The 26366-nt window shown below is 30.5% G+C and overlaps 5 protein-coding genes across 7 annotated transcripts; 3 read left to right on the forward strand and 2 right to left on the reverse strand.

Moving 5' to 3' along the window:
- LOC109602049 (centrosomal protein of 290 kDa-like) lies at window positions 1-13176 on the forward strand. Its single transcript, XM_049964262.1, is given in 21 exon segments — window positions 1-328; window positions 390-475; window positions 540-722; window positions 780-915; window positions 968-1104; window positions 1160-1546; window positions 1602-1786; window positions 1861-2210; window positions 2583-2748; window positions 2801-3005; window positions 3062-4371; window positions 4423-4714; window positions 4763-5329; window positions 5380-5552; window positions 5604-5798; window positions 5851-6288; window positions 6472-7012; window positions 12153-12319; window positions 12378-12570; window positions 12655-12927; window positions 12989-13176. Coding segments are annotated over 21 exon segments (6327 nt in total). The 5' UTR covers window positions 1-24; the 3' UTR covers window positions 13028-13176.
- LOC126264822 (probable cytochrome P450 6a21) lies at window positions 7030-23439 on the reverse strand. Of its 2 annotated transcripts, none has more exons than XM_049964261.1 (7): window positions 22710-23439; window positions 9156-9448; window positions 8566-8708; window positions 8266-8500; window positions 7735-8176; window positions 7429-7680; window positions 7030-7287 (listed from the first exon to the last, which is right to left on the reverse strand). In XM_049964261.1, exons 2-7 carry the CDS (start codon window positions 9444-9446, stop codon window positions 7112-7114), a joined length of 1539 nt encoding a protein of 512 aa, XP_049820218.1. In that variant the 5' UTR covers window positions 9447-9448; window positions 22710-23439; the 3' UTR covers window positions 7030-7111. The 2 variants fall into 2 exon arrangements, with proteins under 2 accessions (XP_049820218.1, XP_049820217.1); XM_049964260.1 differs by lacking the exon at window positions 22710-23439 and adding an exon at window positions 10949-11172.
- LOC109602056 (uncharacterized) lies at window positions 13478-14873 on the forward strand. Of its 2 annotated transcripts, none has more exons than XM_020018380.2 (6): window positions 13478-13664; window positions 13720-13890; window positions 13945-14049; window positions 14105-14299; window positions 14350-14503; window positions 14557-14873. In XM_020018380.2, the coding sequence occupies exons 1-6, from the start codon at window positions 13542-13544 to the stop codon at window positions 14802-14804; spliced, it is 996 nt and encodes a 331-aa protein (XP_019873939.2). In that variant the 5' UTR covers window positions 13478-13541; the 3' UTR covers window positions 14805-14873. The 2 variants fall into 2 exon arrangements, with proteins under 2 accessions (XP_019873939.2, XP_019873940.2); XM_020018381.2 differs by having other exon boundaries at window positions 13768-13890.
- On the forward strand, window positions 15101-22690 carry LOC109602051 (2-oxoisovalerate dehydrogenase subunit beta, mitochondrial). Its single transcript, XM_020018373.2, has 7 exons — window positions 15101-15509; window positions 16155-16435; window positions 16624-16779; window positions 17068-17239; window positions 20782-20927; window positions 21600-21686; window positions 22521-22690. The coding sequence occupies exons 1-7, from the start codon at window positions 15383-15385 to the stop codon at window positions 22659-22661; spliced, it is 1110 nt and encodes a 369-aa protein (XP_019873932.1). The 5' UTR covers window positions 15101-15382; the 3' UTR covers window positions 22662-22690.
- Window positions 18921-20716, reverse strand: LOC109602050 (mitogen-activated protein kinase 15-like). Its single transcript, XM_020018372.2, has one exon. The coding sequence runs from the start codon at window positions 20401-20403 to the stop codon at window positions 19003-19005; it is 1401 nt and encodes a 466-aa protein (XP_019873931.1). The 5' UTR covers window positions 20404-20716; the 3' UTR covers window positions 18921-19002.
- Window positions 23440-26366: the final 2927 nt, after the last annotated feature.

A 26366-nucleotide genomic window follows, 5' to 3' on the forward strand; every position in this document is an offset into this window, starting at 1 on the left:
CAAAGGTGAAAGAATTATTTCAACATGAATTGGAAGTATTTATTATCATTATCACCTGAAGATCTTACCGACGATGAAAAGGATGAACTGTACAATACGGTGACATGGTTCAACTGTAATGGAGAAGAGCTGAACGTAAAAAAATGCGTGGCTTTGATAAAAGTAAGCCAAGAAATCCTTAAATACAAAGGTGAACAAGTAGAAACATTATTACACGAATTAGATGAACTCGCTACGAAACAAGGCGAAGAGGACGCGAGAAAATTGGAATCTGATACAGAAATTGTTAGTTCTAAATCAAGAAAATCTAGTTCAATTGAATTTGAAAGTAAGAGTTTGTTTATAAGAATTTGTTTAACTGGTAAAATTTATTTATTTTTTTATTTCAGATTTGGAGCAGAAATACACAGAATTAAAAAATAAATTTAAAAAGCAAGCAAAACTTATTTCAAAAACAACTGTAGAATTCGACAAGGTATATTATTTTGGATATGCACATTTTATTGAATATAAATGTAATATTGATTAAATTGTTATAGCTAAAAAATAAAGTTTCTGGATTGGAAAGAGAAAATAATTTATTACATCAAGAATTACAAAGTAAAGGTCAAGATGGTAGCGAGTCTGATGTTTCAGAAACAATACGAGAACAACACAAAGAACTCGTTGAAGTGGTACAAAACAAGAATAAGCATATATCTGAACTTCTTCGGGACATAGAAGTACAATGTTGTCTATTATACTATACTATACTAAACTATATGTATGTTAACTTTTAGAGTGTAGAAAAAGAAAATTGTATCTTACGAGAAAAATTAACAATTGTACGTGATGATTTGGCCACAGCTACAGAAGAGTTAGCTTTATTGACTGAAAAAATTAATGGTGCTGAAGCAAAACTGGCTGAAAGTTTAGGTTATAAAAACTTTTTTAGTATCATTAATTATTATATCTCAGTTACTTTTAGAACAACAACAAAGTTTGACTGGCGAAAATGAAGTTCTACAAGAACAACTTCAAAATTTACAAGAAGAAAAACATATCATGGAAAAGCAATTAGAAGATTTCGCAAAAGAAATTAACTACAGAATCGATGAATGGAAGGTATAGAATCACAGAAGACTTTAGTTATCTATTTCTATATTATATTTATTTATAGAAAATCATTACACAGAAGGATTTAGAAATAGAAGAATTAAGAACTAGAAACCTTCAGTCCAGTATCCACTCATCTTTGTCTAGCTTACCTCATGATGAAACTGAGAAACTTCACATCAATGTTATGCAAAAACTTTTAGAAGACCGCGAAATACAAATACAAGATTTGCAGATTCAGTTAAAAGAAGCAACCACCGAGATGCAGGAAATAACAGAATTAATTGAGAATTTGAAAACGGAAAGATCAAACCAATTACAAAAGTTAGAAGACACATCCTCTATGAATGTAACATTAAAAAAGCAATTAAAAGCTTCACACGAACGTTCACAAACATTGCAGGAAGATTTGAAACACGCAGAAAAATTGGCCAGCGGAAAAGATGCTGATGTGAGTGAGATTTAAATACACATGATCACAAATTTCATATTTATTATATTTTCAGTTAAAGCAATTAGTCCAATCGTTGAAAGAAGAAGGCGAAATAGATCTATCATCCAGTGTAGATCATATTTATGCCTTAAAATCCGAAAAAAGACATTTGGAAAAGCGAATTGCTGTTTTAGTCAACAGTTCTAATAAACTACAGGATAATTTTGATGAAATAAAAAGAGAGAATGAAATTCTCAGGTAATATAAGCTCATTAAAAAGAAAATTATTGTGTTATTACAAGTATATTAATCATTTAATTTTAATGTTACAGAAATAAATTAGGATTGGAAGAAGATGATAACATAGATAGTATATCTGTGCCTCATAGAAGGAGTAGAAAATCAAAGGAGATTAGCGAGTTAAATAAAAAACTTGCTAAATACGAAGAAGAGAATCTGAATTTGAGATCTAGAAATCAAAAACTGAATAGGCATATTGCTAAACTCTCGGATCAGATTGTCGATCTCGGTCATGATCCAAAAGAAAGCAGTTTGTCACGACATGACGGTACAAAGACAGACTATCTTCTGACAAAAGAAGAAACAACAGCAATGATTGAAGAAAATGAAGCGCTACGTAAAGGAATGCATGAAATCCTCAATAGCATAAATGCCAAAAAGGGTATGTACATATACGCAAATAATTATATTTTTTTGCCGATATTAAAATGAGATATTCAATCCTATGTATTTCAAAAAGGTAAGACCAAAGTAAGAAGATCAGGATCTAAGACAATTTCTTCCCCTGAAAGGTCGCCAGGTATAAATTGACTGAACAAATGTAGACTATTAAATTTGGTAGTTTTGATATATTCACATTTACATAGTTGTAGACTCAAATAATATAATCTTACAAGTATATTTTTGACGTTTGTAAACATATACATACATATACACTTTATTTAGCGTTATGTGACTTTTACCACTGTAGCTCTTAAAATTTAATAACATATATCTGATATATATTTACTAAAAATGAAAATTTGTTCTTTAGAAACCAGTGTGAGGGAAATTAAGTCTGAAACTTTGGAGAAACTGCTGAGGGCTTTAGATGTACGACATATTTCAGGATGGTATCATCCTGCAATGCGCCTCCAGGCTGAACTTCACAACTTGGAAGGAATAAATGCTGAGTTAAGAGAACAGTTAAGATTTGTCAGGTAAAATCTCAAATTTTTTCTTACGTAATTTCGTGACATAATAAATTTTTAGAATGGAAAATGAGAAATTTAGAAATGAAATAAAAAGTTCCGATATCTCCGAAGGCGAAGTTGTTAACAATCAACCTATTATGTCGGAAAATCAAATAGAAGAAGGTGGTGATTTCCAAGAGAACGTTAATTCCTTTGAAAATATGATTAGTTCTTTAAATGATAACATTGACGTTACTTTGGATAAAATGTTGAAAATTTTAGAGGTTACATCATATATTAATAACAATAGTGCTCTTAATAAATATAGTACAATTTCTAGATTATTACTTCCGAAACTTTCACTTGTGATAAATATCAGAAGGCTGGTATATTATTGAAAAACATGGTAAACCACTTGTCGGAGAAATATATAGAGTACAAATCTAAATATGAGGAGGATATGATACTAGAAAAAGAAAAATACTCAGAAAATGAAAAAGATTTAGAAATATTTAAAAGTCAAGTAAAAGTCCTTACGGATAATCAATCAGAAGATTCGATGGTTAAGAAGTTGGTAGAATTTTCCGCAGCCGATATTTTAAATAAAAGAAAAATAACTTTCTTGGAACAGCAAACAAATAAACTCACGAAGGATAAAGAATGCCTTGAACAAAGTTTTGAAAATAATAAGGAAGATCTTCTTAAAGAGTTAAAAGAATTAATAAAAACTAATGATATTCTAAAGTCAAAGTTGGAGATATTAAATATTAAATTAAAAATGTCCGTTGATTCCGATTTATTTAATGAAACTAAAAAGAATTTATTAAATTTAACCGAAAAACACAGACAACTCAGTCAAAATTTTGAAAAAACATCAGAAGAAAAACAGTTAGAGCTAAACATATTGAAAGAAACAAATAAATATTTAGAGACAAACAAAAATGAATTAAAAAGTAGATTGACTGATGTGTTAACAAAACTTTACTCATTTGAAAATATTAATCAACATATTGATGACGGTATTGAAAAACTATCCAAGAAAATTGCCGAATCTGAGGTAAAAGAGATTTCAGAGCGTCAGAGAGCCGATCATACAAATAATCTTTACGAGTTGGTAAAAGAACAGTTACACAAGTCAGAAGAAAGATTACAAGACTTTTCGAAATACAATGACACAATACTTCGCAAAAATTTACTTCTTCAAGAACAATTAAAAGATGTCGAAATAAAATTATGTGAATATGTGGATAAAGAAGAATTTAATCAAGTAAAACTCGAGAACTGTAAATTATTGGAAGAGGTGAACAATTTAAAGGTGCAATTGAAAACAGAAATGTTGTTAAGAGAAGATATTAAAATAAAGGAATCAAAACAAATAAATTGGAGTGCTAAGAAAGAACAAGAACTATTAAGTCTGAAGCATCAAATTGTAGACCTGATTGCTGTTTCTGATGAAAAAATGTTAATAGCCCAATTACACTCTGATATTAAATATTATAAAATGTTAGACGTTGATTATACTGAAAAAAATAAGAAACTTTCTGAAGAAGTAGACTATTACAAAAAAAAATATGAAGAGTGTCTTGCAAACTTAGAAAATGAGAGGATAAAATTATCCGACAAAGAAAATCAAATAAAAAAGAGGATGAGGTAAGTTATTTAAAATTTTTGCGAATTAAATTATTTCATTTGTATTTGCAGTATTGTGGAAAATATTCTATTACAACAGAAAATGCAATATTTTGGTTGCGTGCCGATGGTGTCTGAAGACAAATACATCAACAAGCTTAGAAAGATTGCGATTGATAAACATGAAACGTTTCTGGCATTAATGAAAATTCAAAAATTGGAAAACGATACTGAAACAATAAGAGAACAGTGTAACATTGAACTGCAGAATTTAATGGAACAACACAGAATTTTACAAGGTGACAAAGAAGAATACAACAAAATGTTAAAATGGTTACAAGAAAAGAAGACTCTACAACTTAACGTACGATTTTTATATAATTTTAATTTAATTTTTAATATTAACTTGTAGGAACTACGGTATAAAAGACAAGCTGAATTTAAAGACGTACAGATGCAACAGTTAACTGAAAGAATTAAAAGTCAAGATCAAGAATTAGCTAATATAGAAGAGGAACTGGTTATAACACACAAGAATTTGGTACATTCTTTAGACTTCAATATTGAACCTGAAAAACTTCAAAATGTCGAGTTTACCCAGTCACATATTCCTCCAATGAAAATCACTAAGTCTGAGGAAATACAAACGGTTGAAGAGTTACCTGATGTCAACATATCGGATGAAAGTAAAATTACTAATCTGAAGTCTGAGTTATCCCAGGTACGTAGTGAATTAGCCAGCAAAGAGACGATGATTGATCAGCTTAAAGGAAAGATTACTGAACAAGAAATGAACTTAAGTTTATTCAAAAAGCAACTTGGTGATAAACAGAGTCAAATACAATTTTATGAAAGACACATTGTTGAACTACAGTCTAAAGATAATCCGAGTGTTGAGAAATTAGACGTAGCTGACAGTGAAGAAAATAATGCCGAAAAAGATAACGCCAATAATAACGAAGAAATATTATCATTAAAGGTAAGATGATATTAAATATATTTCTAAAGATTTTTATATTGTATTTTAAGGCATTGGTGGCACAACTTCAAGATACAATTCAGGCTAAGGAGAAAGCTATTTTAGATTATGAATCTCTATTGAAAGATGATAGAGACAAACATAGTCTTGCCGCAGCTAGCCTTCAAGAGGAAATTAAAACATTACAACAAAATATTGCCCAAGAGAAACAAAGAAACAAAAAGTAAGCCCAATATTATTTGTTAAATGTCATTATAATTTATTTTTAAATTAGATTGGAAGATCATGTTACACAAGTATCAAGGGATGATTACTCCGAACAAGTAGATGATTTGGAAAAACACACAGCTGAATTGCATACTTCTGTTACTAGCCTTGAGGCTCAATTGAAGTCTAGTAAACAAGAAGCTGTGAGGTGGAGGAAGTTGGCAAATGATAGATTAGAGGCAATGAACGATTTACACAAAAAGTATATTGATTTATTTTGTGACTTTAAAGATAACTATTGTTGTGGTTTTAAGCTTGGAAGACCGGCACCGCAATGAGCTTTCAGTCTACAAAGAGGATTCGGAGAAATGGCGGGATGAGGTGAACAGTCTGAAAAATTTAATCGCCAAACATAGAGCGGACGCCAGCAACATAACGGGCGACATCCAAAAAATAATTAAAGAAAAAGACAACAGAATACACGAGTTGACTGTGCTATTAAGACAAGCAAAGGTAGACTAACGATTAAAATCTAAACCGCAATATTTCACGTTTTCTTTGTAGACCAACGTTATACGAGCGGAGCGAACTTCTGAACTCGAACTAAATCCGAAATTGGCAGACTTGGAGTACACAAGGGAAGTGTTGCAGAAAGAGAACGAGTCGCTCAAAAAACGGCACGAACAATTAATACAACGTGAACGTAATGCTAGAGAGGAAATACGAGAACTCAGGGCCCAGCTTATTAAAAAGTAGGTTTTATATAAGATTTACAAGCTTTTTGTACTTTTATATGATTTTAAATATATGTTTTTATACTTGGACCATCTTTTTTTGATCCCACAATTTAGTTTTGTACTTATTTATTGACTTTTTTCTTTCAAATTAAGTAGACAATTTTATCTCTTACACATAAAATTATATTAAATTTTTAGGCCAATCACTTCTGCTAGAAGTGATAAAAGTGAAAAGTCTATTAAAGATCACTTACAAAGAAAAATTACCTCTCTAGAAGCTGAAATAATTGAGCTGAAGGATAATCTTGCAAACCAAATAGCAATAAATGAAACACACAGAGTCAAGTCTGCTGAAGATTTTGAACGATGGAAAAAACAAAAGCAATGCCAGCAAACTACTGAAAAGTTAAAAAACAAGCTGAAAGAAAAAGACTTGGAATTGGAGAAATTAACACAGACATCGACAGGTTACAGAATGCTCATAGAAAGATTAGAAAGGGAAAAACATAATTTAGAGAACAGAATTCGCAATCTTAAGGCAAGTGGAAATGTTAAACCTAATGAAGATGTAGTAGAAAATTTACGGATAGATAACATGAAACTTTTGGCTGAAAATCAATCTTTGATAGCAAAACTTGAGATGAATCAACATCACGCTGGAGGACTTGGTGCGGCTATGTTACAGGAAAAGTTAGAGGCCCAAGAAAGAAAAATTGCTATTTTGGAAGTCACATCCAAAGTAAGTATTTTATTTAATGTTTTTTTGACTTAAAATAAAATATCGTCATCAAATTTATCACAGTACAAAATAACTGACCAGGTACAATTTAAATATAGATTAATTTGATTTTTTTAGTGTTTCGAAGTTGAACCATAATCCTCCAATCGGTGACAAAATTATTCCTTTCGTTTCCATCTTTAAAGGAAGTTTGGTTCTTTGATTTATAGAAATGTTGAAGTCCCTCAATATTAATATAAGGGCTATTTTGATCTGTATAAGGGAAAATCGCATTCCTGAAAAGTAAACATAAAATCAATACAAATTAATATACTTTGAAAAGAAAAAAAAACTTTAATTTAAGTTAAATTGTGACTGCATAAAAAATGTCAGAATCAACAGGTTAGTTAGTGTGCCCTTCAAATAAATATACATACCGATACACGCTCTGGGACCATCGCCAAATGGAATATACGTGTAATCCCATATTTTAGATTTATTTTCCTCGCTGAAACGTTCTGGATTAAACAGCTCCGGCTGCGGGAAATATTCTGGATCGCGGTGTAGCCCATATGCCGGAATTAAAACGGACAGACCCTTTTCAATATAGACATTGGAGTCTGCCACTTTGTACGTTTTGGTACATTTTCGCAAAAACACAGGAGCAGGCGGATATTTTCTCAGAGTTTCTGAAAATATTTGTCATCGCATAATGCTGTAATTTATTAATGTTATATATTTACCGGAAATGACCATGTCCAAATATGGGAGCTCCATAAGTGCATCATAACAAATGTCGCCCTTGTGTTTGGCTAAAACTTCACAAAACTCTTCACGAACTCGGTTCTGAATTTTTGGGTTCAAAGCCATTTCGAACATTGCAAAGCTTATCGTTGTTGAAGTTGTCTCGAAACCAGCGAGAAAGAAAATGAAGGCTTGAGCCGCTGCTTCTTCCATTGTTAAAGATGTTCCTTCTTTTTGCTTTTCATTATTACTGTCTGTGTCTATGTTTATATTATTTTTCATTTGTATTAATAGTTGTAAAAAGTCATTTCTAGTAACATTGTTATTTTCTCTGTACTCAATTGTTTCCTTAACGACTCGTTGAAAGAAATTAGTAACATTATTAGAAAAAACTCCAAATCCCAGAAATTTCGCCAAAGTCGGAAAACTCCTTATAACAATCTGAAAAATATTGGCTCAAATTACGTCGATTATACAATAAAATTTAAATTTTCGTTTAAACTAGTCTATGAATGAAAAAGGTCACGTACCATTTTTAAAACATCACCGACAGTTTGCGTGAACGCACGTCGACCCATGATTCTAAATTCTGCGTCGGGGTTACGCATACTGTTGCACTCCAGGCCGAAGGCACAGGATCCTATCACGTCGGTGGTGTACCGAGCCAGGATTTCCTTTATCTCCACCGCACGATCCCGCCTCGTCATTTCCGACAGGATGTCGGTCATTTCGTGACCGCATTGCAGAATCGTGTTAAACATGTATCTGTAATTAAGTCGTTGGGTGCTTAATTGTCTTTTGAATGTTACGTGGGTGGAGAGATCGTTTACCTAAGTTTTCCAGGGGAATAGGCGGGGGTTAAACGGGATCGAAGGTTTTTCCATTTAGTACCCGCTATAGAAAAGAGGTGCGCGCTAAGTGGGTCATTTTCTTCATCGTAATAGATTCCTCTGTCGTAAAAGTGGTTAAAGTCCTGAAAAAACGTGATGTTCAGTGATAAATGTGTTTAATAATTCAATACTTATTTTTAAGCACTAAAATGTGACAATTTAGCTTAACATTGAGAATGAAATTTTTGTCACAACCCGACTATTAAAATTTAATTTTGTCACATTTCCGCACTTATAATTTAATGTTCTCCATTAAACTAAACAAGTAAATTAATTTCTCCGGGGAATTGAAGAGCATGGAATTAAAATGTAGATTTTTCTTGAAAATTTCACCTGAAGGAACAAATGAATTGACGTCTAGAGAATCGTTTGATGTCAAGCAAATTATTGCACATTTTAGTAGCTGCGCTTTGTAAGATTTTCATTAATGCTGGCGTTGGCTAATTATGAATATTGCTCTATTCCAGAAAGTTGATGCTCAGTTTGATAAAACTCAACAGTTTATTATTATGCAGTAGACGTATAAATACCTGCGACAAAATGTTTTTAATTAAAACTGGATCCAGGGGCAGGAAAGCTTTCCTGCTGAAAAAGTACAATCCCACATATCGGTGACCTTTCATTTTATCATAAATCTCTTTAATTTTATCACCCATGTTTTGTTTTCTAAATATCACACTGGCCATATCACCAAATGGAAACGACGGTTCCATCTGTGGTACTCCCATTCTTTTCCAATACCTGTAGGAATGTCTGAAGTAAATGTACAAGATTCCGATAACTGGGATTATGTACAAACACCAGTGAATTGTTAAAAACATATCTGAAATAAAGACGAGTTTTGTTAATTTATTAATTTAATAAATATAATTATCATAAATGGAATTATTACACTGCACAAATAACAAGACCACATATAGTTAATATCATATTAACATGTGTTCCTACCGAATTTATTATTTCATATGTATGGAAAGGAATCTCAAATTGATTGAAATTGTAAAATACTTCTATCATAAATAATACAGAATTTAACAATTTTAGTTATCAGTATTGATTTATCTATAACAGAGTTGAATTTTTGCTGTAAATCATCAATTGTACACATTACTGCTGCATAACTAAATCCGTGTACAGACTACATTTTAAATTACGTATTTATCTTTTATGAACGCTGTCAATTGCAGTAATCTCGCTTATTGTGTAATTTCATTTTTACTTGTTTTCAGTAATTCTCACTAAACTGTTGCAACTATTTACAATTTAGTATACACAGCAGTTTGGGAAACATAAATATATTTTCAGATATCTCATAGTTAAAAATTTATTCGATGTAATAATTAATACACACACGGATGGAAAAATATTTATGGAAATTATATCCTATTTCCATATCTTTAATAGTTAAAAAAATTCTAATTGTAATAATTAGGTCAGCTAATTTCGGAAATCGTAATTTATCATAGTTTCTTCCGTGTTTTACAATTTTAAAATAGAGAAATTTGTTGTTAGTGGGTACTAAATCATGATATACATCATATTTGCTAATCGTTGCAACGAAATCAGGTTTCCTTTAACAAGTTTATTAATGTCCTGATTATTAGCCCTGTTTTGGAACTGTAGGTACTTACATGCAATATGTTTTACTACATGCAAACTATTTTAAAATAACTTATATCTTTGTTTCATAATTTTGTAGATTCATTTAGTTGTAATTAACTGTTTATAATACAACTAAAATAATTTGTTAAATCAATTTACTGATTGCTTGCTTTCAATTAATTACAAATATTGACAAATTGTCTGCGTATAGATTTGAGGACCAGACCTGTTTTAACAGTGTAATTTAATTGAGTTCCGTTCAGTGAGTAACATTGTCGAAATTGATTATTAATTATGATGCTCGGCGCTAATTACTAAAAGTACTTTTTAATATTAATTAAAAAATTATTTATGCATGGTAACCGACAACAAGTGTAAACATTTGAGCTAATTGCTTATTTTGAGCTACTTATTTTGTAGCATGAGGGCTAATTATTAAATAACGTTACCATATAAACTTTTTAAAATCTATTTTAAGTTTGTTCAATTAATTTTTACTATTATAATAATATTGGTAAATATTACTATTTGTTCTTTTATTTTTACATGAAAATCATCATATTTATTATAAATAAATACATGAATAATATTTTTAAAAATATATTAAATTTAAATTATTCAATATAATAATTTGTATTAGAAAGTTTGAACACCACATTTGGGAAATTTATATTAAATTGATCAGTTAAGAAAAATTTAAAACAATTCCAAACATACTTACTGAAAGCTCCTTTCGATAACAGCACAGATATTGTCTCATGCACTCTGCACTAACTTGGGTGTTTCAATTAAATAACAGCGTACAACGTACGTTATTAAACCACTTTTACTACTATAATACCGTAGAAAATGTAACTAGCACTGTCTACTTAGAACCTCATCCAACTAACCGTCTCGAATTTCCATTGTCTGACGATCGTGTAACCGGCAACAGATCCGACATACTTCCTGAATATTGGCGCTTTGCGAAATCGTCTGAAATCATAAAAGAGTATTGCGTTACCAAGGAGAGAATATTTTAGGTGCAGCGACTATTGAACTGGTTTGTCTTTAAGATAAACAATACAGTATATCTCCAACTTTCTAGAGTCAATTGCAAGCCATCGTGAAAGCACGGCTATGTGACATTTTCGTTTATGGGTGGAGGCTTCAGTACTCATTCAGCTTCACTCTTAAATATGTACAATATTATATTTTACAGTACAATTTTGTTAGATTATTCTCCTTATTATACTTCTTCTTCAGTAGTTTGTATTTTCACAATTTTGAAAATATTTTCAGAGATTTAAGAAATTATTTCCGGTTAGCTAATAAGTTTTTATGATGAAAGCCTTCTTTAAGTTGTAAACCCTTACTTAGAGGTTTTTTGATATTTACCTAGATAATAAGACTATTATATTAAATCTTTTATTTCTTATTTATTTATAGGCATATTCCATTTTAGGTTACGTTCTATAGTCGTAATTAATTGTAATTAAGTATAATCATTATTATAATTTTATAGTTAGTCATTCCTATTTTGTCAGCAAACATAACAAATCAATTGATTGTTACAAATTTAACGGTGGCATATTGTTTGCAATATTGTTGTTCATAACTTTTCTAACAAATTTTGAAAATATGTAAATTTACTTGTAAACATATTTTTGTTTTGTAGGCGTGTTAATATATTCACTAATTTCTCCAGTTTTCTTAATAACGGAATATCTGTCAGATGTCTATGTACATAATGTGATTTATTCTTATAATAAATTCAGTTTAACTGCTTAGCATATACCATTAAATTAGAAAGTTGTTTCGACTATTGATGTTATTTATTTACACAATTGTCTCCCTGTATTAGCAATTTACTACTCTTTCCACCATTAACACTTGTTTTGTTACTATTGCATATTAAATTAATTAAATCGTGCAATTTGTCTTAGGGAAACGTTGAAATACGAAGTGAAATGGAGAGAATGCAGGCACAGATATCGTCCCTGCAAAAAGCTAACCTCAGCCTCGAGGCAGAGAACTTAGAAACTAAAATGGATTTGGAGAAATCTAAAAAGGAGCTTCCATACCTGCAAGAGCAGATACAACATCTGGAGAAGTATGTAGGACAATGACATAAATCAGATTGCCAAATAATCTTGATGTCACATTTGCAGCTATGTGGAAGTGCTTAAAAGTGAGAATACAAAATTCGATAACACCTCTGATAATCTTCAAGATAAAAATGTTGAAGTTAAAAAAGTTTCGGAACTTGAACGTACAGTTTTCATATTAAAACGTGTAGTTGAAAAACTTCAAGTGGAAAATAAACGACTGCAGAGCGGGAAAAGAGTTTTACCCGATAGAGTAGTAAGTTAGTTAAATGTGGGAAAATTATAACTACATTTTGCTTACATTTAAACTTACTGTGTTACTAGTTTTATATCATCTTAGGGTTCCACCGATAAATTGAGACGGGATTATCTTCGACTTAAGGAGCAGTATCAAGAGAATATTCGGAAAGTTAGTCAATTAGAGAACGAGGTGGCTGCATATAAAGAACAAATAAAGAAGATTGTGATTAGACCAGTCTCGGATAATGCCAAAGTTCTATCTGATGAGCTTGCAGAAGTAAGAAACCAGTTACAACAAAAAAATCTATTACTGGACAAAGTTAAGGTATTGTTACAGCGGGCAGCGATAAAAGAAAAAGCATTGCTAGATGAGGTAAAGACGTCATGACTTTAAATGTTCGATTTTAAAAAGTTTTGAGCAATTTGTTTTGCAGATCGCCGAATTGAAACAAGCCAAAAGTTCAGCGAATTAAATCTAAAAGAACTTCGTTACATTTTAAAAAAGACCAAGTAACAATAAGTTATCAATAGGTACATTAAGTGTAATTTTATATTTACTATCTATTTTTATGCATTTTAAGAGTAGCTTTTTATCTATGTAATTTTTATAATATAAATAAACATTGATTAATAACTAAACCATTTGTTTTATTTTAAGTTTTTTATTATACTTACTTTCACTTTATAATCTATATTATGAATTTCCTCATTTTCTAAAACTAATTACTTATAAATACTCATATTATTATATTATAAAATTATTCCTTAAAAAAATAAAGTAAAAATTATTTTTTTTATTTTTATAAAAGGTTTAGATGTCGAGTACTGAATTTAAATGACGGATTAATCAATAGTTCCTTCATACAATTTAAAATTTTCGTTGGTTCAATAATTGTATTCTCCAAGACAACAAAATATCATGTGACATTTAGTGACATTTTAATTCTTCTCAGTTCGCGTTATTTTTGTGGCTTTTTGTTTTTTACCATGAATAAAAGTAAAAATGATGTGGTTAGAAAAATGGGGGAGGACCAAATCTATACCGTGAAGGAACCTGTGCGTGTTACGAAATGTGATTTAATTGAATATCAATTAAAACAAATGGGCAGAGTAAGTAAACCAATTCTGTTTACTTGTAACAATTTACACATTTATTAATTACTAGGAGGCATGTTTACATCGAATTATATATGCTGGTTACCATTTCTTTAAGGATTTCATGGGCGCGAGACAATTCTTTGAGGACATCTATGACAATGTTAATAGTCAATATTGTGAAGATCCGCTTACAGGATTCCTTATATATTATCCCAAAATTTTTATTATATTAGTAGAAGTAAGTACATAAAATTATACATTGTTTACCATAAAAAACAATTAACGTTTTTAGGGATCACATTTATCACTTAGTAAACATTTTTCTGACATACTGAAAAATTTGGAAGTACGTTTTTCAAAAGTAAAAATGTTTTTATATATATCGAATATAAATCAGGTAACAGTAAATGTTGTTACTAAAATGCTAATTAAAAAAATATCGGATTTGATAGAGGTTTAACGAAACTTGGGACAGTTATACAGGCACAGCCCCTAGCCGAAGGGAGAAATTTGATCCAGAAGCTGATTTATCGTCCACTATGTTCCATCTGAAATGCTGCATCAGGAAGTTATATTCGGTTTATTTAAATTACAATGAGGAACAACTAAATAAATCAATTCCAAAAAAAGCATCAGAAATTAGAATGGTTTGTAATCAAATTATACATTACATTAATTGAAATTGTTCTATTTACAGTTACGGCAATCTACTACCAACCTTCCTTCGACTGTATCTATACTTTTGCCAGAAAATGAACTTCTCGATTTTCTACTCAAAAGTAGGCATCTGCAGGATTTCAAGTATTTTTGCTATATGTGGAATACACCATGTCCCTTAGATCAAACTAGGGGTAAGTTAATAATAACTTTTTTGAAGTAATAATTTCGTTACTGTTGTTTTTAGACTGTATATGGCCTTACCCGTCCCGACTAACCGCAACAAATATTCTCAGCGAAGACTATGATATTGTTTGTGAATTACCAAAGTTCAAAAGGTCATTATTTGACAGCAAGTTAGAAATTATAACCAGGAAAAAACATTCATCTAATCAAAAATGGTTCACAAATTCAAGGATGATTGTCAATCAATCACTAACGGCTTTGAAATACAATTCGAGAAAATCAATGCCAAGTTTAACAACAACAAATTAATTAGTGCGGTGGTTCATCTAAAATAATTCATTTAAAGTGGAGATATAATAAAATTTGAAATAACAAAAATGAATTTTTAATTTTTGCAATTATTTTTCTATAAATATCATTCGATTCGTATTTTAATTTACACTTGTGAAATATCTCGGGTGTGCCCACAGTATATGTAGTTGCTAAATTGTTTACGTTTTCTTATCTTCAGTTTCTCTTTTTGGGTCAACAAACTAGACACTGTTACCGACCTAGTACCATTTGAGCCACAGTCGTATACTAATTTTAAAGATAAATTCTGAAAATTCTTCCAATTTATCAACAATAAAAATTGTTTACATCACTTAAAATTGTGAAATAATATAGATGTCCCCAAAAAAAAAAGGAATTAAATCTGTTTTAAGCAACAAAAATCTTTCGGCAAACAAAATAATCTCAAAATAAAAATGGCAGCATGATTATATATTTTCGGAGATATTTAAATTTCCTATGATAATACGGTTCACAAGGTCAAGCAATTGGTAACTCAGTTTAGTATTATACTGTATTAGTGCCGTGAAGTTGAGTGCCTTTAGTTCAAACCCAAAATGGCACTAAATAAGGTGTGCGGAAGGTGTTTAAGGGCACTGATGAGTGAAAAGGGTGTTCTGGGTAGTGCAGTGATAAAACGTAATCATTTTGTTTACACTGCGGACACAAACTCGCCTGTTAAAGGTACGTGTAAACAATACAGTAACCGGTTGTTTAATTGAAAGTGATTGCATAAATTTCGTTTAAAATATTTAGATATCTGTAGAATTATATTTTGGAAAATGGTCCTAACTTTAATTTAAATGTATATAAAATAAATATTATTTCTTCTATGTTGATTTTTAATAGAAAAACTTAATTTTCATTTATATGTAACTATAAATAGCTTAAAAATATAAGCTAGGTCAGTGTTTTCGTGAAAAATGGATCAACTTAAATATAAAATTCAGTAAATTATGAATAAAAAAATATAATCTCTCTAATATAATTACATCAGATTAAACACAACAATTTCGTAAAAATACACAGAGGTTTCATAAATAAATCATCGACCAATGCAACAATTTCTTAATCCAATGACGAGATGACGCAAAATAATTAAATTTAAACTTTATCAATAAATGTCTCGCTCTCAGAAACATTAACATTTCTAGATTTCATAGAATACTGTAATTTAGAAATAATTAGTGTTTTCTGTAGATTTATTGTAAATTTTGAATGTTAATTAATTCGTATTATCCTTGTCACAATAAACCTTTAAAATAATTACTCCCATCAACATTACAAAACATGAACCTTTATACTCCTACTCAATTTATTTACATTCAGGTGACACCAAAAAGATGAACATGTTCCAAGCCATCAACAGTGCAATGGACATCGCCCTTCAAACGGACAAATCGGCAATGATCTTCGGAGAGGACGTTGGATTTGGAGGCGTTTTCCGTTGCACCATGGGCCTACAAGACAAATACGGTAGAGAAAGAGTCTTCAACACACCACTGTGTGAACAGGGCATTGTTGGTTTCGCCATTGGTGTAGCGAATATGGGATCCACAGCCATTGCTGAAATCCAATTTGGAGATTACATCTTTCCCGCTTTTGATCAGGTATATTTATTTAAACTTTACCCACAATGAATCGAACGTTCCAAATACGAAACGTAATTTTCTATTATATTTAACTTCAGTGTTCGACCAAATCCCAGATACGATTTCAATATCCTCAGTCTCTTGCTTTTCTAAAATCACAAAATCCGACGACGTATTTCATCTTTAAGCGTGTCTTTTTGTTGTAGATAGTAAATGAAGCTGCCAAATGCCGTTACAGAAGCGGCGGTATATTCGATAGCGGCAAACTTACAATAAGGGCGCCGTGCGGAGCTGTTGGACACGGTGGATTGTACCACTCGCAAAGTCCTGAGGCTTACTTCGCTCACACACCCGGTTTGAAAGTAAGCATTTAAGATTTTGTGCTTGCATTTGTATTAATTGTTAAACATTATGTTTAAACGCATTATGTTTTTATTTATTATAGATTTTTGCAATTAACTTTGTTATAAATTAATAGAACATTTTGTATATTAAGCCCTAACATAAATAACGTTCAAGGACATTCAAATGTTGAACGTCTATTCAATTACTTCTAATTAAAGAATAATATAATTAAAAAGCTTTTCTGTGCTCACCATTTAAACTGATAAAATGGGAATTTTTTGAAATTATTTTCTTTCTCTTCTCAGCTTGTTGTTCCACGAGGACCAATTAAAGCAAAGGGATTATTATTAAGCTGTATTCGTGATCCTGATCCGTGTATAATTCTAGAACCAAAATGTTTATACAGGGCGGCAGTAGAAGAAGTGCCAACTGGAGATTATCAACTACCCATTGGAAGAGCTGATATTTTACAGAAAGGTAAAGTAAAATTTATATAATTTTAATTTGCTTTTAATTTACAATTTTTCTTTTATATGGTCATGTGCCATTTTTATATATACATTGTAGTGTACAAAACTTTTTTGTCATATTGTTTATACATTTGAATGATTAATATTGATCCACCGACAATACTCTTCGAGTGAAAGGTTGTTTGCCTATGTTCATTTGTTGCTTACTACACACATATGTATTAAATAGTAGATTCCGAGTAATCGTTAATAGAAATTAGTATGACAAAAACATGATAAACAAATAAGTAAATACATAACTGATTATGTAAGTATATGCGCATTATTACTTGTTTGTTAAATTTTTTTATTATAATAGTGTAAAATTAAATTCATTTTATTATATTGTGATTTTTTTATTAATTTTTATAAAATTTGACAGAAAAAATAGTTGTAATGTTTTGAAAGAAATTAAAATAAAATGTATTTGTTTATAATTGATTACACTAATGTTTTCACGGGTTTTTGTTCGGATAATTAAGCCTATGAAATTAAATCCAAATGAGAGGGCTAAAGCTATTAGAAAATCGTGTAATTTGGGGTTAACCAGATCAAAATCGCAGGTAAACTGTTATTTCCGGTTTGTGTACTTTAGAAAGATCAAGAAGAGGCAAACCAAGGAAAACTACTACAAACGAAGACCGATGTTTCCCATTAAGAGTTAGCGTCTTGCAGCGTTCTCCTCGAAACTGGCAAGTCCGCTAGAAAACGCTGTGACGGCGGTTTTGAACACTTGGCAAATACAAGTTTTCGTTCAAGAAAACCATTGTGGCACTAACATTTGACTCCTGACCAGAAGTAATAATCGTTGGAATGAGCAAAGTCTTATATTCACTGGACGAATGATTGGAAATCGGTTCTTTTCATAGATCAAAGGATAATTGGACTGTAAAGTGATGATGGTCGAGTTCGCAACTAGTCCTACGAAATTGTCGAAGAATTTTACTCATTTAAAGGGGTTTGGGGAGTAATTTATAATATTTGCCGTACAGAATTATACAAACGACATTGTTAATGGTGTACTACGAAATTTACAAGCTACTATCGGCGGGAACTTCGCTGGATATCAAGTACCCCTGATATGCTAAAAAAGCTACTTTCGAACAATTAACCCTGCTTTCATAATCTTCCAGAATTTCGAACTATAATTTCATCGACGTGGCCCAAAAAAACAAATATATTTCGGTGATTTATGATATATATACATATATATATATATATATATATATATATATATATATATATATGTATATATATATATATATATATATATGTATTTATTATCGTGAATATCTTTATTAAATAAAATTAATTTTTAATTTTTTTTTTTTCAATTTTATTTTAAAAAGCTATTAATTAAAAAAAAAATTCTAAAATAACAAATAATAACAAAAAAACATTCAATGTCCCCAACTTTTGAAGATGAGTTTATATTGGTATTTATATAAATTGTATGAAGAAAATCAATTAAATTCCATACAATACCATAACCCAATATCAATAAATTTAAAATATTCATTTCTATTAAATTTTAATTTCACTTTTATTGATTACAGAAATATTATAAAATAAAAAAATATAATAACTGTCGTCGAACTAAAGTCTACCATAAATTTATCCAGTGATGAAAACCCACAAACGTACACAGATTGATTTAAATCATTTTATTTGCACATACGGTGCCGAAATAGTAGATTATAATTAAAATGTATAAAATAGGAATTGTAAAAGTCATCTCAAACCCGCCATTCTCAGAGATTTGGTAATTGTGCGAGGATTGCATGTTTCCAATTTAAGGGGAGTTTTTTTGCAAACGGCCGCCTTAAACTTCATTTTCAACTTGTATTCGTCGCCACCTCCTTTGAAATCTCTCAGATTCGTCGGTAAAGCATGATTTTTTTGTCTCAGTCCCAAGTTACTGCTCGCCCCAACTGCCTTGATTGTTTTTTTAGCAGTTGGTGGATTGTTTAGACGATTGATATGCTTCCTAATGTACTGTTCAGTACTCTTACAAATCCTGGGTTGGATGTCTGGAGTTACTTTCGGTTTGACTCTTGTGGTAATTTTGTTGGTCGACATTATTTCATACAACTTATTTCTGTAGTCTTCAATTGACATGCGTATATCGTCATCGAAGGGAATAGACACATTGAATGGTAATGTAATTTCCTTGTTCGGCTCATGATACTGCGATACGTATTCGTGCTCAAGAGCTTCTTCCGATGAAAATCTTTTAGTCGGGTTAAACACAAGCAGTTTACTAATCAAATCCAAAGCATCATTTGGTACATCATCCTCAAAAATGCTGATTAAAGGAATGTTCTGAACAGCCGAGGCCTTTTTGATCATCGATGCTCCAACTGCAGAAGTACAAACAACGGCAATATCCTCAGAAGTAGGTGTAGGAATGACCGCCATTACCTTTTCAACTTGATTTACTGTAGATGATCCTGGAAAAATTGGTTTGCCAAGACACATTTCTGCTAAAATGCAACCCATACTCCACATGTCTATTCCCTTGAAGTATCTTCTGTTGGAAACGAGTATTTCCGGAGCTCTGTACCACCGTGTTGCCACGTAATCCGTTAGGGTTGGATTAAAATCCTTTCGTGAATCTGACTTCTGTGTAACGAGTCTAGCTAATCCGAAATCAGCTAACTTACATCTACACACACTATCTAATAATACGTTACTTGGTTTTAAATCTCTGTGAATCACATTTCCAGAATGTATATATTTGATGGCTTTTAGTAGTTGATATATTATGTATCGTTTATGTACATCCTTCAATATGTTTCCTCGCTTTATGACATTATGTAAGTCGGTCTCCATGTATTCAAATCCCAGGTAAATGTCCTTGTTATTGACAGCTTTATGTATACTGAGCAGTTTGATTATGTTCGGATGGTTTTTAAACGATTGCAAATACATAATTTCTCTAAAGGTGCGTTGGGCGTCAGTTTCGTTTCTAAAAGCATCGAAGATCTTTTTCATAGCCACTGTTTGGTTAGTTCTTTTGTCTGTAGCCTTCCACACAATCCCATATGCTCCCTTACCCAATCTTTTTTGTATAATAAACTTTCTAGCTATGTGCTCATCGAATTCCGATAACTTTTCTTTGGATTTGGACATTTGGATGAGGTCCTTTTCGTCACAATAAAAATATTGACAAAATTGACAGACAAAATGTTTGTAAACTTGATAAATGTGTCAAAATTGACTCATTAATATTCACCGTAATGATAGCTACTTAAATATTTACGTAAAAAAATAAATTTCTCATGGCAGTAATTCAAAATGTCGCCATTATTTTAAAATTAAACAAATGCATTAGCACATTTATTTTGTATATTACCAATTTGTCAAGACTAAACCTACTATTAAATCTCTTTTATGGGATGATGATGCATTCTTTCATCAAAGTAGTAGTGATCAAAAATAAAATAAACATAATTTATGAATTTATTCATACAATAATGGGAAATTTAAATATTTAATTTTTTGTTGCAGGCAATGATGTTACGTTGATAGGTTGGGGAACACAGGTCCACGTATTGAAAGAAGTGGCTCAGCTGGCAAAGGAAAAACTGAGTGTGTCCTGCGAAGTTATAGACCTTGTCTCGATTTTGCCCTGGGACAAGGAGACCGTCTGCGAAGTAATTAGTCTAATCTATTATTATTTAATTTTAAACCTTGACTCTAATAAATCCATCGGCCGTAAAAGTAAATGTGTGCGACATGATATCTCGAAAGTGGAAAACAACTATTGACAAACACCTTTTAATTAATATTGATCTTTTACATAGTGATGGAAACGATTTTCAAAATAACAAATAAAATATCGATGCAATTAATACTGTGACAAATTTATGACTATGAAATTTACGCGGAAAATGTAATTGCTTCATTAAGCAATGTTCTTTACTGGATGTTGAATTTTACGTTTCGCTTGTCCTTGGACTGTACAGTGCAAAGTAAAATTATGGGAATACTTTGGATAGATTATTTGCTCATCCGTTTCATTATTCGAATAACAGATTAACAAATTTTCAAACAGTTTTAGCTCATTAAATATAATTTATTTATAAATTTAAATTATACAGGAAAATTTTATTTATGAAACTATTGGTATCGAGGAAATACATTGATAAAAAATATATCTTATTCCAGTATAAATAAATAATATTTTACACCTAATTAAACACAAATTAAGAACTGTTTCCGTATTTATATTTTCTACTGAAAATTCTATAAACGTGTGAACATAAATTGCACATTGCCTTTTCTTCTTCTGAACTTATTTTGTTGAAATATGATTTTGATTTCAGTCCGCCAAGAAAACAAAACGTGTTTTAATTGCACATGAGGCTCCATTAACTTCAGGGTTTGGCGCTGAGCTTGCTGCAACTATACAGGTTAGTTTTTTGTCTTAATAATATATATTTCCGTGCAACTTCCTCTGATGTACCAAAATTAAACCCCTGTTTGGTCCTACTTCCAACTGAGTTCTGAAATAACTTTGAGTACAAGATGAAACGCATGCAAACATTCTACACGGATTTAGTTTATTGACCCAAGAGGTATTAAGCGATTTGCGCAGTTGATGATATGATCGGAGCCAATCTGCAATGATTGATTTTATTATGTCAGAATGACCTCTCAATATTATATAATATTTATGCAATAATCAACTCAGAAGCCGACGATTACTTCCATATAAAATTACACCGTCTGCCCACATTGTATGTCTCTGACCACTGCAGTTCGCTCATTACAATGCAGTGAAAGTGATTTTACTTGTGTTCTATCAAATTTTTATTGGTGTCACCTTTTTGCTCGTATTAAATCATAAACTGGACATGGAAACATTTGCTGGAAATGCAAATCGTGACAACAGTATCGAACCTGTCTTTTTTATTAAGAATACAGATTAGTTAATCTGTTTTTTTCTGTTTAAGTTTCAATATTATATGGTAATTGCATTTTTTCTACATTTTAATGTTAAAGTTAAATGTTACTTCCTGTTTAAATTTTGAACCTCCAGTTCTCTTATAACTTGTAATGTGTTGAACTTGGGAGATATCACTCAAATCGATTGCTTGGGGACTGTTTAGTAATGTCCACGTGTTGCTCCATTTGGTCTTCTGTCTTTGAGTGAACATCGAATTAGAATTATGTCAAGTTGTATGTCTACATCATCAACATTAGATACAAATATTTGTCTCATACCCGACGTGTGTCTGTTACAGGAGGAGTGTTTCTTGCATCTTGAGGCTCCAATCGCAAGGGTCACGGGCTTCGACACACCATTTCCCCACGTTTTCGAACCTTTCTACTTACCAGACAAATGGCGTTGCTTACAAGCCATCCACAATTTATTGAATTATTAACTTGTCAAATAAACATCCAATTTATTATATGTTTTATTATAAACTTACCTTAAATAACAGATAATCTTGAGCAGGTTATGATTGCTATAGTTGAAACTTGTCTGGAAAGGACAATGAAACATTAAAAAAACAAAAAGAAATAGAGCAGTATAAAGAAATAATTTATAATAACAAAAAATTCGAACAATAAAATGTTTCGAGGGATCGTTTTGAGTGGAGAATATGTCTGAGAAATTACGGTATTATGTCACCGGAATAATGGGACAACTGTTTGAGCAATCAATTCGGATATAAATGGGCCTTGTTGAATGACAAATGACTCAAGGGATGACAAAAGCTCCTCGCTATTTATCATTTCTCCGTTTGACATTGCCTTTATCCAATCGTAAGTTTCAGATTAGTGGGTACATATTTATCTATTACACAATTTTATGTATGTTTCCACATTCAAATATTCTTATCTAAATGATTTACTTGTTTATAAATGAAGGGTTATGTCACTTCCGTATTCCTCTTTGCAGATCAGTTGAAGATTATATCTTATTTAACTTTTTGGAGGCCAATAAAATTTTCCTCTCAGTAAATCAACCATATCATCGAAAATATTTTCTCAATTATTGTCACTTTTAATCAACACATTTGACATGTTCTCGCCATTAAATGGAACAGGTCCCCCCTACACATTATCATACAAGTTATATCTCAAAAGAAAAAACATGATAAATGCGACTATTTTTTGCATGGGTATTAAAATGTTGTTCTCGCACAAAACAGAAATAAACAACAACCTTTAGTAAATACATGCATTGACCACACCCAACATCTTAAGAGACCTTGAGTGTGTGTTTTGTTTTTGTCGAGCTATATCCGCTCGATATTTTATTTGATTATATAACATAATATTTAATTCTTGTCAATTTATATGCAGATCGTCCATGACCTGAATTAGTAATTAGCCTTTTGCTTAGGTATTTATTTATTTGGTTTTACTGCGCGTCAAATAATTCTCCCAAAAATTTCCCATTGTGGCTCCACCACTAAGTGGTCAAGGAATCCATCTAAGGCTTATCCAAAATTAAGTTAAACTCAACATAACCGTTTAATTAACAACTTATTTACACGAGTTGGGAAGTGTGAGAGAGCAAACTTTGTAAATTAGCAGGATTAAATTAGTACATTGTGGATGAAATAACACAGCACTGCTGCACCGGCTTTAAAATGGCTGCATTTGCAACAGGTAAAAGACAAACACATAAACTTGTTATCACATTGTCTTCAAGTAATTAAATTGAATTTTCACGTAATTGGAGAATAAAATACAGCATATAAAATAAAACAATAAAACGATAAAAGATAAAGTTCAATTCTCTCATTCATTGACAAAAAAACGTGTCTATCAAGGAACTTAACAATACATCCGCGTAGGTTCAACAGCCAATACGGACTGGACCATTCGAAAAATTTGCATAAGTGAAATTAAAATTCAATTGCCCTGCTTTGATGTGGATCGAGCCATGTTACGGACATTTCCTGCGCACTCATTAGCCCTTGAAATTGAAAGTTTTTCGGTTAAATCGAAGGTTTAAGGTCACAACAGTCAAGGCCGGTTCATCCTGGAGTTATCACAATGGGCCAACTAATTTGGGATGCAAAAGAAACAATGCACATCCTCTAGAGAACCCTGGCAACTTTGACGTCATCAAAACTTACCACATACCATGCTATAAAGATGAGAAGTTTTATAGAGTATTAACGTAAATTAATATTTGCTGAAATAGGAATTGTGTTTATTTAAAAAGGATATAAAAATTTATGATTTAAGAAAGGTTATGCTATAAAAATTGTTATTGAACTAAAATTCTAATATTTTTTTCTTACGACTTCAAATAATCTCTATGCGAAAGTTTTGTGACATCACACCGTGGGCATGCTATATAAAGTTTATATTCAAATAACGACTGTTGCAAAATTTGTATTTATCTGTATTTCATAGTCAAAGTAAGTAAAAATAAGACCGTCTAAACTGTACAATCACTAATCAAGGATTTGCGTCGACAGCAGTTGTCACAAATGCAGCAATGTGAAATTTATAAAACGTAACCAGACCAAAAAAGACCTTGATTTTATGTGAATCTTAATCGTATTCCTTTAAATTTTTATTGGTCTTCTGCGAATAAAATTCTTTCTACATGAAGTAAACGGACCAGTGGCCTTTAATAATTACTATTTTAAACGGACCATTACATCAATGAATGTAATTTTATGAAACATATTACAACATATTTAAATTTTGCCCAAGCATTGAACTTTAACATGCCAATTTGCAAGACGTGCTTTTATTCAAAAGTCTAATTTGCAATTACCTGCATATCAATAAACAAACCATCAATTTCTTTAGGTTAAGGATATCTAAATAAAAGATGCTAAAAATTGGCACAAGGATAATAATTCTAAATATATTAATGCTCTTGAAATATAATTAATTTTTAAATAATTGTGGTAACTCTAATTAACACATTTTACAGATGCGGTCAAATATGAATTCGCTGATTGGTTTTTAATGAGACGATTTTGTAATGCATCTTATAAACTTGTGCATATAAGACGAAATGAGTTTTATAGTTTTTATGCTTATTTTTTATTAACATTTAATTAATAAAGTAATTTTTTGTTCGCTTTTGGAGGATGTTCAAATTTTTGCCACAAGAAATTAATTAACCCAGTTAGGTGAAAGACTTGAGTGATTGCAGGTATACTAAGTATACAAGTCTTGTAGTTGCTGCAATGGTGTTACAAATAACACATTTATCATAATTAATAAATTTATCTGTTTATAGTGTAATGAAAGTGCAATTAACTTTTTATTGTAGGAATTATATACTGATTACTGTTATGAATGTTACATTATTTAAAAAATTATGGTATTTCATCATTCAATTGCATATAATATCTTAAAATATTTAAATTACTTATAATTAGTTAATTATTTTTCATCATTCGCGTTGTTTATTGGGAGAAATTTCTAATCGAATTTAATTTGCTGTGATAAATTATTATCAATGTGACATCTTTAAATTACAAATTTAATATTTTTATAGTTAATTTGTCATTATAAAAAATAAGATTTAAACACATTAATGTTATAGTTTTAAATAAAAAAAATGTATATAAATAAAGTATTTAAAGTACATAGTTCATTTATTTGAATTAACATTCTTCCATTATTATCATATTGACATTTTAAAATTAGTGCTCATCTTTATTAAATATATTGATTGATATTCTAGACTGACACACTTTTTCATGTTATTTTTATTTAATTTATAAATTGACATTTTGAAATCCCTCAATCATAATTATTAAATCATGACGATATTAATTTTTCAATATGAATTTACTTTTTGGATTTAATTAATATTGTAACGTTACTATTCATATTCCTAATAATTTATTGAATTCGTGCTCAATTTTCCTTTATTCATAAATAAATTATTTTTTTTATGAATTTACATTTGGTAAAATAAATATAAAATAATTATTGTATTTAAAAACTTTTATTGTAAATAAAACCCACAGATATGTTAATATCATTTAAAAATAAAGTTTTTAATATAAATGTTGAAGATACGTTTTAAATTGATTTTAAATTCCTAATAAATTATTAAAATGATCATGAACAGTTTAATTAAATTAATTTTTAGTACA

The sequence above is a fragment of the Aethina tumida genome, chromosome 3 (genome assembly GCF_024364675.1).
Source record: "Aethina tumida isolate Nest 87 chromosome 3, icAetTumi1.1, whole genome shotgun sequence".
NCBI lineage: Eukaryota > Metazoa > Arthropoda > Insecta > Coleoptera > Nitidulidae > Aethina > Aethina tumida.